Source organism: Kogia breviceps, chromosome 12 (assembly GCF_026419965.1).
Source record: "Kogia breviceps isolate mKogBre1 chromosome 12, mKogBre1 haplotype 1, whole genome shotgun sequence".
Lineage (NCBI taxonomy): Eukaryota > Metazoa > Chordata > Mammalia > Artiodactyla > Physeteridae > Kogia > Kogia breviceps.
This window is the reverse complement of record NC_081321.1, coordinates 42,107,982-42,120,666: the sequence shown is the minus strand read 5'-3', so window position 1 is coordinate 42,120,666 and position 12,685 is coordinate 42,107,982. Positions and strand designations below refer to the sequence as shown.

General features: G+C 56.8%; 1 protein-coding gene across 2 annotated transcripts; it reads left to right on the top strand.

The window, feature by feature from the left end:
• Positions 1-884: 884 nt before the first annotated feature.
• On the top strand, positions 885-9,375 carry SP7 (Sp7 transcription factor). 2 transcript variants are annotated; one of them, XM_059082121.2, is made up of 3 exons: positions 885-1,255; positions 1,704-1,771; positions 6,427-9,375. In XM_059082121.2, the coding sequence occupies exons 2-3, from the start codon at positions 1,751-1,753 to the stop codon at positions 7,699-7,701; spliced, it is 1,296 nt and encodes a 431-aa protein (XP_058938104.1). In that variant the 5' UTR covers positions 885-1,255; positions 1,704-1,750; the 3' UTR covers positions 7,702-9,375. The 2 variants fall into 2 exon arrangements, with proteins under 2 accessions (XP_058938104.1, XP_066866756.1); XM_067010655.1 differs by lacking the exon at positions 1,704-1,771 and having other exon boundaries at positions 999-1,255.
• Positions 9,376-12,685: the final 3,310 nt, after the last annotated feature.

The following is a 12,685-nucleotide window of genomic DNA, read 5'->3' as shown; positions in this document are numbered from 1 at the left end:
GCACAGGTTTCAGTTAATAGACTTTTTGAATTTCCCTCTTCCAACTGGTTGACTTTGTTTTCTTCCCCATTTTGATGAGAAGTCAAAGTTGGGAAGTCCTGCCTAAGCTCTAACTTCAATTCTTCCTGCTGCAGAGGGAACTGATGCATGACAATGAGAAAGGGAACCAGGCACTCCCTCCTGGAATGCATGATCACTCATGAGAAGATCATGAGTGATCACTTTGGTCACTCCATCAAAGGATGGAGATTTGATGTGTGGCCAAGAAGGGCCTAGGGATGGTAACTGACAAGGAACAATGGAGGCTGGGGCCTCCCTTTGGGGGGGTTAATCCAAAGAGGCTAGGCTCAAGCTTGGATGAGTTGACCCAATGACCTCCTGCCCTTACCCTCACTCCTGCCTGCCTTAAATTTTCTCAGAATCAGAAGATCTAGCTTCTGCCCCACAAAGTGAGGCAGGCCTAGGTGCCACTTCCCAAGAGTGAAACTCAGGCATTGGGAGGAAGATTGGCGGGCTCCAAACCTGTGCCAGGCTCTCCCCACCCCCCACCCCCTCCAGACCTTGCTCTGGAACCTACCTCAGTGACCCTAAAAGCCTGGGCAGCAGAAGCCTCCACCTCAGAGCACACTCCCCCTCCTGGCTTTCACAACACACGTACACACTGCACTCCTGATCTCGAGGTGGATGACTGGGGAAGCAAGCATCTCTGTGGTCAGCTCGGGTGTGTGTGTGGCTTGCGTGCCTCCAGCCATGTCACTGTGATCATTTGTATGTGAGTTTGTCTCTGTTCATTCATGACGGTGGCTGTGCCCGTGTGCATAGCACTGTGCGTGCGGACGTGCACGCGTATCATCCCGTGTTTGTCCATGAGCGTGTATGTCAGTGTGCTCCAGTCTCTCTGTGTGAGTGTCGTCCCCAATCCCCCATCCCCCCCCCTGGATCTCTAATTAGTGGTTTGGGGTTTGTTCCTTTTCCCTCCTGTTCCTTCCCTCAGCGGCAGCAGCGGCGGCAGCAGGAGCGGCAGCAGCAGGAGAAGCAGCAGCGGCCCCGCCGCCCGTCGCCCGCCGACCAGCAGCCAGGACTCTGGAGTCAGAGTAGGATTCTAGGATCAGAGCCTGAGTGGGAACAGGAGTGGAGCTGGCCTAGCAGAGGAGCGAAGCCCTCCCAGGACCCTCAGGTGACCCCCTTGCCAGCACTCCCAGTGCCAGACCTCCAGGGAGGAGAGACCCAGGACACCCAGCCCCAGATCCCCCAGGTACAGGACACTGGGGAGCTGTGTCTGGGAGGGGTCCGCACAGATGCTGAAGGGATCGCTGGGGGCAGGGTGTGGGACACGTGGGCCCACCGTCCCTCTGCTTTGCCCTCAGCGCCCCCCAGCACACCCTGACAGCTTGCCCTGTCCCTACCCGCTCCTGCTTCCAGCCCTTCTCTGGGAGCCCCGTTTCTCCTCTCCCGCCCAGATCCCTTCTCTGGGGAGCTCAGCAACTGGAGCAGGAAATGTGGACCCTCTGCCTCCCTCTCTCGCCCTGCTCATTGGATCCGGAGCCTTCTCCTCTGGGAAAGCTGTAATTAGAGGGTGGATCCCTACAGACAGAGAGCAGCCCCCCCCAGCCCCTACCCCCCGGTCCCTTCTAACTTTAGATCTCTTCTCTCCCATTCTCCCATTCTCCCTCCCTCTCCCTCTCCCTCTGTCTCCGGCTCAGCTCTCTCCATCTGCCTGGCTCCTTGGGACCCGTTCCCCAGCCTCAGGATGGCGTCCTCCCTGCTTGAGGTAACTGCCCCCTCCGCCCCCCCAGGGCACCAGCCATGATCTTAATGGTCCTAACCCCTGTCCACTTCCCACCTCCCAACTCACACAGACAGTTGCTGTGGTGCTTGTCACTTCCAGGGGTCAGAGGAGGGGGGAGAAGGGGGCAGGAGAAGGGAGGAGAGAGCAGGGCCAGGGGTCAGAGAACAGTCAAAGGAGGATGAGAGGGGATTAGCTTAGAAGAAGGCATGGACCCCTAAGGTCAGCCAAGCACACCAACTCTGAGGAGTGGAAAAGGGATGGAGAAAGGAGTGGGGGGGCGTGAGGAGAGAGGAGTGGGAGAGAGATAAGCTGGTAGCAGACGGGGGAGAGAAAGAAGGCCAGAGGACTGGCTGAGTGAGCACAGAGTAGCAGTGAGTACATGGTTCCTTGGGTGTCCTGGCTCTCCGGACTCAGCCTAGGCAGTGTCCTGTCTGGTTTGTAGGTGGGGAGGGGGCTGGGCTTCTGGGCTCCTAGGAGAGGAGGTGGGCAATGAGAGAAGGGAGAGGGCAGTCCCTGCATGTGGGGGGCTGACCAGAGGAACTGGGCCCAGGCCTGAGAGGCAACCAAGGAAGAGGGCCAGGGTCTGAGGCCGCCTGCCCGGCTCACAAATATTTAGCTTTCAGCCAAAGACAAACTCAGCTCTATTTTGGGAGTGGGAGGCTCCAGGGCGGACTGAGCCACTTCCCCTCCAGGCCGGGACCCCAGCATCCCTTGCCTCTGGCACTGGGGATGGAGGGAACTAGGGTACCATGGGGGTCAGGGGTTGGGGGCTTGAGAAATGGCTGACTCTGCCGGGGCCTCTGGGGGACTCATGGCACATAGTTGGAAAGGGGGACTCAGGGTCACTCAGAGCCCGTTTGAATGTCCTGAGTTCTCCTAGCTTCTGGGTCTCTGACTCTGTGTCTCTGTCACTACCTCTGCTTTCTGGGTCCCTCCGCAGGAATTTGGGACCACAGAGCCCTCCCCAAAGATCAACTCCCAGCAGTAGCCTTAACCTTCTGTATTCTTGGGCCCCTCCGAAGGCCCCATCTCTGCTCCCAGTGCACTAGCTCAGGTCCAAGGGGTGATGGGCCAAACAGGAAGCCGACTCATGCAGCCTGCAGGAGAGGTGTGTGTGAGATGGACTGGGAGTCTTTTAACACCTGTGTTCACTGGCCTGCATGTAAGTGTCAGAGTGTAAAGGAGCACACCCGCACGCGTGGCTGGCTTTGTGAGAGCACAGGGCTGTGTGTGTATAAGCTGGGGCACCTGAGTGTCTGTTAGTCCAAGTGGGGAATGGTGTGTGTAAGTCTGGTGGATAGAGAGTTTGTGACTGAGTCTGAGGGAATGGCATGCAAGGCAATGGGGTGGACACCATAACCCAGTCAGGGGGCCTCAGGTGCTGTGCTCTACCCCCTGCTGCAAGGAGGCAGATCACTCACCCCCAGGACACTCTCAGTTGAACCATATCATTGAAACACTGGGGTTGGTCTTGAGGAAGCTGGAGGACTAAGGTGCATGGAAATCCTGGGTCCACCCAAGGCAGGGGCAGTGTCAGTGGGCGTGGGCTTCATGTCAGAGTTGCCAGCGTGGCACTGGTGCCTGCAGGAGCGGCTGGGCCAAAGGCCTGTTGGAAAGACACGGGATTGGGGTAGCACTTGGCAAGAGGAGTGTGTCATGGAAACTGGGCTTTCATGTCCCTCACTCCTCGTGAGCTGGAGATGCCCCCAACACCAAGACTTCTAGCCTCTGTCTCTTTCACCTATTCTCGGGGGTGCCTGGGCCTTCAACCTTCTTCTCCCACCCCCATCCGGAAGTCCTCTTTGGCAGTGGGAAGAACTTGGGGTTTCAGAGAGGGGAGCTTGATGGAAGGCTCACCTGGGCTGAGTGAGATGTGGAGGAACAGGGTGGAGGGAGAAATGGGGGTGGGAGCTAGGTGGGGATGGACACTTGGAAGGTGGGAAAACTAAACAACTTGGGAGGAGGCGGAGAGTGGAGAAGTGGAAACTGCGACCTTGGGTGCCCAAAACCTATGGCCAGTCAACGCTCACATGTCCAGTGAACATTCCCGTGGGAGGTCAGTGGAAAGAGGGGGCTCTCTTCCCTGTGTGAGTGAGAGAGCTGGGACAGCTCCTTATCTTGTTGCTTCTCCACAGACTCTCCCTTCAGTACTTGAAGCCTGTTTTGTTGTGGCTGTCATTGTTTTCAATGGATGGTGGGTAGAAGTGAGAGGAAAAGCAACTGGAAGGTTGGCTCCTGGGCCCCCGGTGTGAGGTGGTGGACAAGTATTTAGAATCTTTAACCAGGACCCTCTCCCCAGTTCTCAGAAGATCCCAAGCAGCAAGAGAAGGAAACCGAGGCTGTGGTGAAACTTAGCCAGGTGCCCGGCTCTTGGCCTCCAGGAGCTCCAGAACCATCTGAGTGGTCTGGTGCCTTGCTCCCCCTTCCCTGCCCTCAGGGGCCCTGGGGGCCTCCGCTCCCCAGTGCTGGGGTCTCCTGTTGGCCTGGGGCTGCTGGCCTTCTTTCACCCCTCCTTCCCTCCCCACGGCTGGGTGGGGTCCCTGGGCTTGGCTGAGGCCCCTGTGGCCACAGTGTGAGGGCCGGGCGGGGGGGACGGCGTCGGCGTTTTTAAAAATAAACCGACCGCAGGGAAACCAACGGAGCCGGGCCGGGCAGGCAGAGGGGGAGGGGGTGGTCAGGGGGAGAAGGAGGGAGGAGTGGCCTGGTCTGGGGGTTTTCTGGGGCCCAGCACTGTGAGGATTTTCTCTTAGGTAGGAAATCTGCCTTCCTCCTCCCCCTCCCCCTTTTCTTTTTTCTCCCTCCTTTCTTTTCCTCTGTTTTCCCGTGCCTTCCTTGCCCAGTCTCTTTCCATCACCTCTCTGTCTTTGTTTATTTTGCTTTCTTCTCTTTCGGGTCCCTGCCCATTTCAGCCCCTGAGGGCCAGCTGCCCCTCTGTTTTCACATTCCCCCCTGGGGGCTTTTACGTTGGCTCTTCACCCTGCAGGGTCCTCTGTTCTGGTGTCTCTGGGTCTCTGCCTCTCTCCTTTGAACTCCACGTTTTTACCTCTCCTTTCTGCTAGGCTTTGCCTCCTGCCCCATCAGCTACCCTGCCTTACCTACCCTCTGCTTGGGAGATGAGAGGCTCCAGGGAAATCCTGTCTGGGCAGGACGCAGGGCTTTTGCCAGATTTGAGGACGCTTTCAGTGGCTCAAATTTGGGAGTCCATGGGGTCAACAGGACCTCAGAGAGAGGTAACTGGACAGGGGGAGCTGCAGGTTTGCATTTGCGGAACAGTGCAAGACTGGCGACTGCACACACCCCTCACTGCAAACTTTAGACCCCAGATCTACCTCTAGGATTGGTGTCACGGGCACATACCGCACATACCACGTGCTAGGAGCTAGCAGGCAGGTCTGGGAACCCTGGATTCTTGGGTTCTTTTTCAGTTTTTGAGGGCCCCAGTCAAGGAACTGTACGGGGTCAGCTTTTGAGGGCATCTTTTTTTTTTTTTGGTGGGATTCTCAGTAATGGACGCCTATCTATGCCAGCCTGGGATCCAGGAGGGCATCCATCGCCCAGGAGGGCATCCCAAGTCTGACTCAGGGAGGGGTACCATGAGCTCCTGAGAGATGGTGATCTCAGAGTGGTTTGGCCTGGTAGCAGCAGCATCATGGGCACAAAGGGCATTGTGTGTTTCTAAAAGACTCCCATGCCCCGTATCTACATGCATCTTCCTTCACTCCCTGCACTGGAGGGGTGAAGAGAGACAAGCTCTGTGGCCTCTGTGTGTTAGGGTACACTGAGGCGTGGGGGTGTGTGGCTGTGAGCCAGTATCTTAGCCACCCCAGTTCCCTGCCCTGCAGGGGCGTGAGGACTTCAGCTCTCCCAGCCCTCCCAAAGGGGTACCAGCTGGCTCCACAAAGCAGGAGGTGCCCAATGCCCGCTTGAAAGACATTCTTGCCTCAGCCACAGTCCTGGCTTGGCGGCAGCCCTGTTCCCTCTCAATGTCCCAGTGTCTCTGCCCTCGCTTCCTCTTGCTCTCCAGCCCCAGGGTCCCTGCCAAGAGAAAGAGATTCCTTACCAAGGACATGAGGACACCGCTTCAGGGAGACCAGGCCACTGCCTTAGTCAGGAGACGACGCAGAGACAGGAAGTGAATAAGGGGTCAAGCTGGGAAAATCTGGAACGCAGGGAGCTACAGTCCCTTACGACTTCACCTTCTTCCCAGGCTGCCCTTTCAGCCTCATCTCTCCTCTCCAAGTCCCCTACCATGGCCTGTGCTCCAAATCCATTTCCAGGGGTCAGGATCCCTAATTCTCACCACACCCAAGTGCTGCCTCTATCCCCAGCTCTTCTCATGGCTATTTAAGAAGCGTCTCCCATTCCTCAGAGGCCCTTGCACACACCCCCAGCACCACAGGGAGCTCTGCTTCCTGCCTGCTGGGTTGGGTGTTAGGCCGCTGTCTTGGTCCTTTCCAGACTCCACCTGAGCTCTGCCCTGGGTCCCAGTCCTCAGTGCTGCCCCTCACCACCTCTGATTCCCCATCCTCTTCAACTCTTCCTCAACCCCTTTCTTCTGTTGTCCAGGTCTCTGGGGTGCACAGTCCTTCTGCACGTGTTCTCCTCTGCCCCTAAACAGTGCTTCCCTCTCTCCACAGGAGGAAACTCACTATGGCTCCAGTCCCCTGGCCATGCTGACAGCGGCGTGCAGCAAATTTGGTGGCTCCAGCCCTCTGCGGGACTCAGCGACACTGGGCAAAGCAGGCACAAAGAAGCCATACTCTGTGGGCAGTGACCTTTCGGCCCCCAAAACCATGGGCGATGCCTACCCAGCCCCCTTTTCAGGCACCAATGGGCTCCTCTCACCTGCAGGGAGTCCTCCAGCACCCACCTCGGGCTATGCCAATGACTACCCTCCCTTTTCCCACTCATTCCCTGGGCCCACGGGCACCCAGGACCCTGGGCTACTAGTGCCCAAGGGGCACAGCTCTTCTGACTGCCTGCCCAGTGTCTACACCTCTCTGGACATGGCACACCCCTATGGCTCCTGGTACAAGGCGGGCATCCACGCAGGCATCTCACCAGGCCCTGGCAATGCTCCTACTCCTTGGTGGGACATGCACCCTGGGGGCAACTGGCTAGGTGGCGGGCAGGGCCAGGGTGATGGGCTGCAAGGGACACTACCCACAGGCCCTGCTCAGCCTCCACTGAACCCCCAGCTGCCCACCTACCCGTCCGACTTTGCCCCCCTTAATCCTGCCCCCTACCCAGCTCCCCACCTCCTGCAGCCAGGGCCCCAGCATGTCTTGCCCCAAGATGTCTATAAACCCAAGGCGGTGGGCAACAGCGGGCAGCTGGAGGGGAGTGGTGGAGCCAAACCCCCTCGGGGTGCAGGCACAGGGGGCAGTGCTGGCTACGGGGGCAGTGGAGCAGGACGCTCCTCCTGCGACTGCCCCAACTGCCAGGAGCTAGAGCGCCTGGGCGCTGCAGCGGCCGGGCTGCGGAAGAAGCCGATCCACAGCTGCCACATTCCGGGCTGCGGCAAAGTGTATGGCAAGGCCTCCCATCTGAAGGCCCACTTGCGCTGGCACACGGGCGAGAGGCCCTTCGTCTGCAACTGGCTCTTCTGCGGCAAGAGATTCACCCGTTCGGACGAGCTGGAGCGCCACGTGCGCACTCACACCCGGGAGAAGAAGTTCACCTGCCTGCTCTGCTCCAAGCGCTTTACCCGAAGCGACCACCTGAGCAAACACCAACGCACCCACGGCGAGCCAGGCCCAGGACCCCCACCCAGCGGCCCCAAGGAGCTGGGGGAGGGCCGCAGCGCCGGGGAAGAAGAGGCCAGTCAGACGCCCCGACCTCCGGCCTCACCGGCACCCGCAGAAAAAGTCCCTGAAGGCAGCCCAGAGCAGAGCAACCTGCTGGAGATCTGAGCCGAGTGGAAGTTTCCAGCCCCTGGGCTGCCTTGCCAGTCTCTCCTGGCTCTGTGGACCACTGCTTGCCCCTCACTCCCTTTGCCCCATGCATGCTGCCCTTTGGGACTCGCTCCATCTCTCCCCCCATCATTCTGGGCCTGGGTATCTCCTTGCATGCCTCCTCATCTCACTTCCTCCCCCTTGCCATGGGCCCCTTCCGCAAACTCTCATCTTAGGCCCTCACCTCTTGTCTGATTTCTGCTCTCGGGCTTCTGAAGCCCTTTCCTCACTACTGCGCAGTTTCTCTCTCCTCTGCTCTTACCACACCACCTCACTTTCTCTCCATTTGGGCTCTCATCACTTTATTTCTCCATCTCACTAACTCCTTGACATGCATTTTTCTTGCTTCCCAAGCTTATTTACCACGATCCGATCCCTTAGCTTCCAGGCTCCAGTCTCCTCAGTGGACTTTGTAGTCCATTGCCTTCCATGCTCCAGAGCATTCTTCCTTTTTACAAACACAATGATGATGATGATGATGATGATGATGATGATGATGATAATTTATTGCCCCCTGGTGGCCTCTTCATTAGGGACCAGAGTTGGGGGATTGGGGTAAGTGACCTGGCAGGGAGCAGGGTGCCAAGAGGGGGGCAGACCAGTGGGGATCTGATCCCAAAGATGGGGTGACCCCAGGGTCAGGGAGGCTGCCCCCAGGCCTGTATATTTAACCCCTATGTTCCAAGAGAAATGAATAGTAATAATAATAATAATTCTATTTATCTAAGTTATGATGACAGGTCAGGTAGAGTGAGCTGGGGAGAGAAGGGGGTCCATTTCTGCTATGGAAATTTTAACCAAATACATCTCTGTCTAGAAAGTGATAGTGAGATCTTGTTAATAGAATTTCTATCATCAGGGTCTCAGTTAATGGTGTTTCTCGTAATGGAATCTCTGCTAATAGGGTTGATTAGCTAGATCTCTGTTAAAAGAGTTAATGGGGTATCTCACAATTAGGGGATCCCTAATATTTCCAGCCCCGGCCAGAAGCTGTGAAACCTCAAGTCCTATGGAGGGGAGGACTGGAATGTACCCCAGCTCCCTCGACCCCAGAGCAGGTTCTTCCACTGCCCCTCCCCTGACACCATGACCCCATCAGGCTAATCCCTTGTTGCCATGGTAACAGAGAGCTTGCAGCTGCCATCTTAAACATGCTCTTTGGGGAAGCCCACCTAACCGGAGGAGGACACTGGTTTGGAGGTGTCTCTCTAGAAGAATAGGTGGGGAAGGCTTTCTCTGGGATCAGATCAAGAAAATCGAGTATTTATTGAGTGCCTACTCTGTGCAAGGCACTGTGCTAGGCTGGTGCCTAGAAGCCATGAGAAAGAAGAATTTATAGAGATAGGAGGACAGAGGTCCCCAAGCTGACTTGGGGGTGCGTCCACAGGCCCCCAACCTGGGACTTCCGATGCTCCCAACTCCACCTCCAGTGACTTTTAAAGCCGCTTCGTGCCTTTGAATGCCTTTCCTGTGACTTTGGATCCTCCTTTTCTATCTCTTGCTCCCTCAAGGCCCCAAGTTAAAGGTTTAAAGCCGCCGGAGCTTGGGGAGAGGGTAATATTGTGGAAGGGAAGGGATCATGCCTTCATGGAGTCTTTTTTTTTTTTAATTTAATAAATAAAAGTTCGATTTAAAATTTTGTCCTGGTGAGAAAAGAGGAAGAGGAGGGGAGAAGAGTGAGCCACAGGATTTCTCTTTGGCAAACTGGGGAGTCCCCGCGGGCATTGTCGTGCCTGCTTGCACGTTACGCCCGGGGTAGAATACTTCGGCGGCCCGGCCCTACGGCGGAGGTCAATTTTTGACAGCCCAGAGCTCTCTGCGGAGTTGGGAAGAAGAGGTTTTCTTCACCCGGCTCTTTCTCGGTCTCAGCACTAGCGGACACGGCCTGGACAGCAGCCGGGCCGCGCACCGGCCCCGCGGTCGCCGTGCGGACTACGGCGCGGCCCGGGCCGGGCGAGGTGCGGCTCCCGCGGGTGGACCCGCCTGGCACGTAAACCGCCCCCGGCCCCGGGTCTGCAATCAGTCGTGTCCGCCACGGACTCAGCGGAGGAACAAAAGCCACTCTGTCGCGGCCAGACCCCAGCCACAATAGGGCTTTGTGCGGCCTCCGCCCCCTACGGCTCCCCCGCCGAGCGGAGGGGCGCACTAGCCGCTCCCCCAGCCTGGGCCCGACTGCGGGCGGCCCCCCGTCCGCCGGTGCCCCTTGCGGGCTCGGGAAAGGCGCTCCGCGCTAGAGCGGGGGAGGGGTCGGCGAGTCCCAGGCGGTGCTCGGGCTGCCGGTCCCCTCCCCACCCCGCCCCCGTCCAGGTGCGAAATCTCCTGCCCTTGGGCGGGGCTCGGGGCTTCAAAGGCGCTTTGAAGAAGGATCCGAGTTCCGAGGACCCTCCGACCGGCCGGGGGCCGCGGCGGAAGAGCGGCTGAGAGGGGCGGGGGACGCCTGGGCGCGGGGCCGCGAGAGTGGGCGGCCAGAAGTGGACCCCCGGGCTCGGCGCCCACCCCGCGGGGCCGGCTCCTCGGGACCCCCCAGGGCCTGGCCCTCTCGCCTCCCGGTCTCCGCCTGTCCGGTGCCAGCTCCCTCCCGCCGCAGCCTCGCGGTCCTCCCCTCCCCGGTCCCTCGGCCCCTTTCATCTTCCTTAGACTCCGCTTGGGGTTTTGCTGGTTTCTGGGAGATAAAAACCGCCTCAAATAGCGGCGGCGCGCTGCCAGGACAAACAGGGCCGGGCGGGCCATGTGCGCCTGGTTACCGGCCCCGGGCCGGGGCGCCGGGCTTCGGCGCGCCCGGGAAGGGGCGGCGGGCCGAGGTCCAGGCACCCAGGCTCCCGCGATGCCTCCCGCCTCCCAAAGTGGGGGGCCCATTTTAGAAGTGTCGGGCAGTGGCCAGGACGCTGCCTCGGTTTCCCGCCCAGGTCGTAGGGAGGGACCCCGGTGGAGACTGCCCGCCGAGCGCTCTGAGCCCCTGGGGCGGTGGGTCACAGTCACTGTGTCGGCCAGGGCCGCCGCGCCCCCTGGTGAAGTTAGTGGGGAGTGCGCTAGGCCTGGACTTCAGCCTCCCAAGAATCTGCGAATTGAAAAACCATTCAGCAAACCTTAAATAAGCTGTATGGGGGAGGCGGTTGTGGAGTATGAAGACACAGAGTACTGTTCCTTCTCTCCAGGTCACATTACAGGGTAAGAGGCAGGCACCTAACTGATAATTATAACACAGTCTGTTGGTGAAAATCAGGCTTCATTCAAGGGAGAGCGGAAGTCGTAGTCCTAGGCTGTAGTGAGTTCTTGGGGTATCTGGGGTTGGATGATACAAACAAAAAATTTGTGGGTGGCTTCTCACTGCTCTCCACCAGTCTGTCAGGGTCACGGACTCCCACTTTTCCTTCAAACCTGTCCTGCTTCCCCGTCTCAAGGAGAGCTTTCCCATCCAATTTCTCCAAACTACCCCCAGTTTTAATAATCTGCTCTTTAAGTTTTCTGTGACTTCCCAAGTGACAGTGAACTAATTAAATGGGGGAGGGGCTACTCAAAGCTTTGTGCAGTATCACCTGCGGGCTTTTTGGAACTACAACTTCAGAGCTTCACCCCAGAATTTGCATTTTAACAGGATTCTCAGATGAGTCCTATGTCCATTAACATTTTGGAGCCCCTGGTTTCCTGACCCGGGAATAACTCTTGGGGGGAACTTTTCAAGTAGAAAGGAGGGGCAGATATAGAATCCAAGAATGTTAAACCAGAATGCCTCCTATAGTATCCAGTGAGACTGGCTGCTCTTGGGAATGGGGAACTGTATGCCTTATACAGTTCTGGGTCCCCAGAGCTTGGTCCTTGGAATTGCTCATTAACATCTGTTAAATGAATGAACCAATGCCCAAGGTCACCTAGTTCATGGCAGAGTTAGGGCTATTCATCTCCAGTATCTGCTTAGCACTTTACAGTTTATTAAATGGCTTTGTTTCCATTATTTTGTATGGGAAACAGCCATGTATAATAGTTAGGACACTGCAAGTGAGGGAGCTGAGTCTCAAAAGAATTCAGCGATTTTCCCAAAGCCACACAGCTGTAAGAAGAGGAGCCCCCATTCTGCATTAGATTCCAGTTCTAGTTCCATCCTTTGGAGTTCGAATAAGATCAATCTCACTTGTTTTTAAAAATTAAGTTACAATATTATATTAGTTTCAGGTGTACAACATAGTGATTTGATATTTTTATAGATTCTACTCCATACAGTTATAATAAAATATTGGCAATATTCCCGTGCTGTACATTACATCGTTGTAATTTATTTATTTCATACCTTGTAGTTTGTACCTCTTAATCCTCTTCACCTATTTTTGCCCCTCTCCTCTCAATCTCACTTTCATTCTGCAGTCAGAATGCCTTATACAGGTTTTGGTATTTTTAGGTCCGATCTCCCTGTGCCTCACTTTCCGTATGGTGATATTAACTACCCACCTCATGGAGTTGTTGTAAAGATTATACAAGCACTTATCATAATACGTGCTCAGGAAATGTTAATTTCCCAACTGTTCCCACTTTTCTTTCCAGGAGGCCTAACCCTGTGGGCTCTAGGTTCCGGCGGGCGCTGCACTCTCCCTCCCAAGGCCTCCCGCCTGACTTTCCGCCTCCCGGAGGCTTTCCCTCAACTTTCCAGCCAGCTGCCCGTGACACAATCCTGGGAGAGTTTAATTAGGTACTGCCCTGAACGTGGCTTGTTTTGGACTTTTCGAGTGCTGAGAGTGAGTGGGAGAGTGTGTTGGGGAATTCGGAACTGGGAAAAACAGCAGTCTCACAGGAAACAAAACAAAAGAAAACAAAAAAACGCTCCCCTTAAGTAGTGGTCTGCCCTACGGACGTGTCTACACCGGCCCCCTCCGGCCGCCAGGCGGCGCGCGAAGACGCCGGAAGTCTGTCCCGGGACTGCGCATGCGTCCTTCTCCTCCGTTGCTCTATC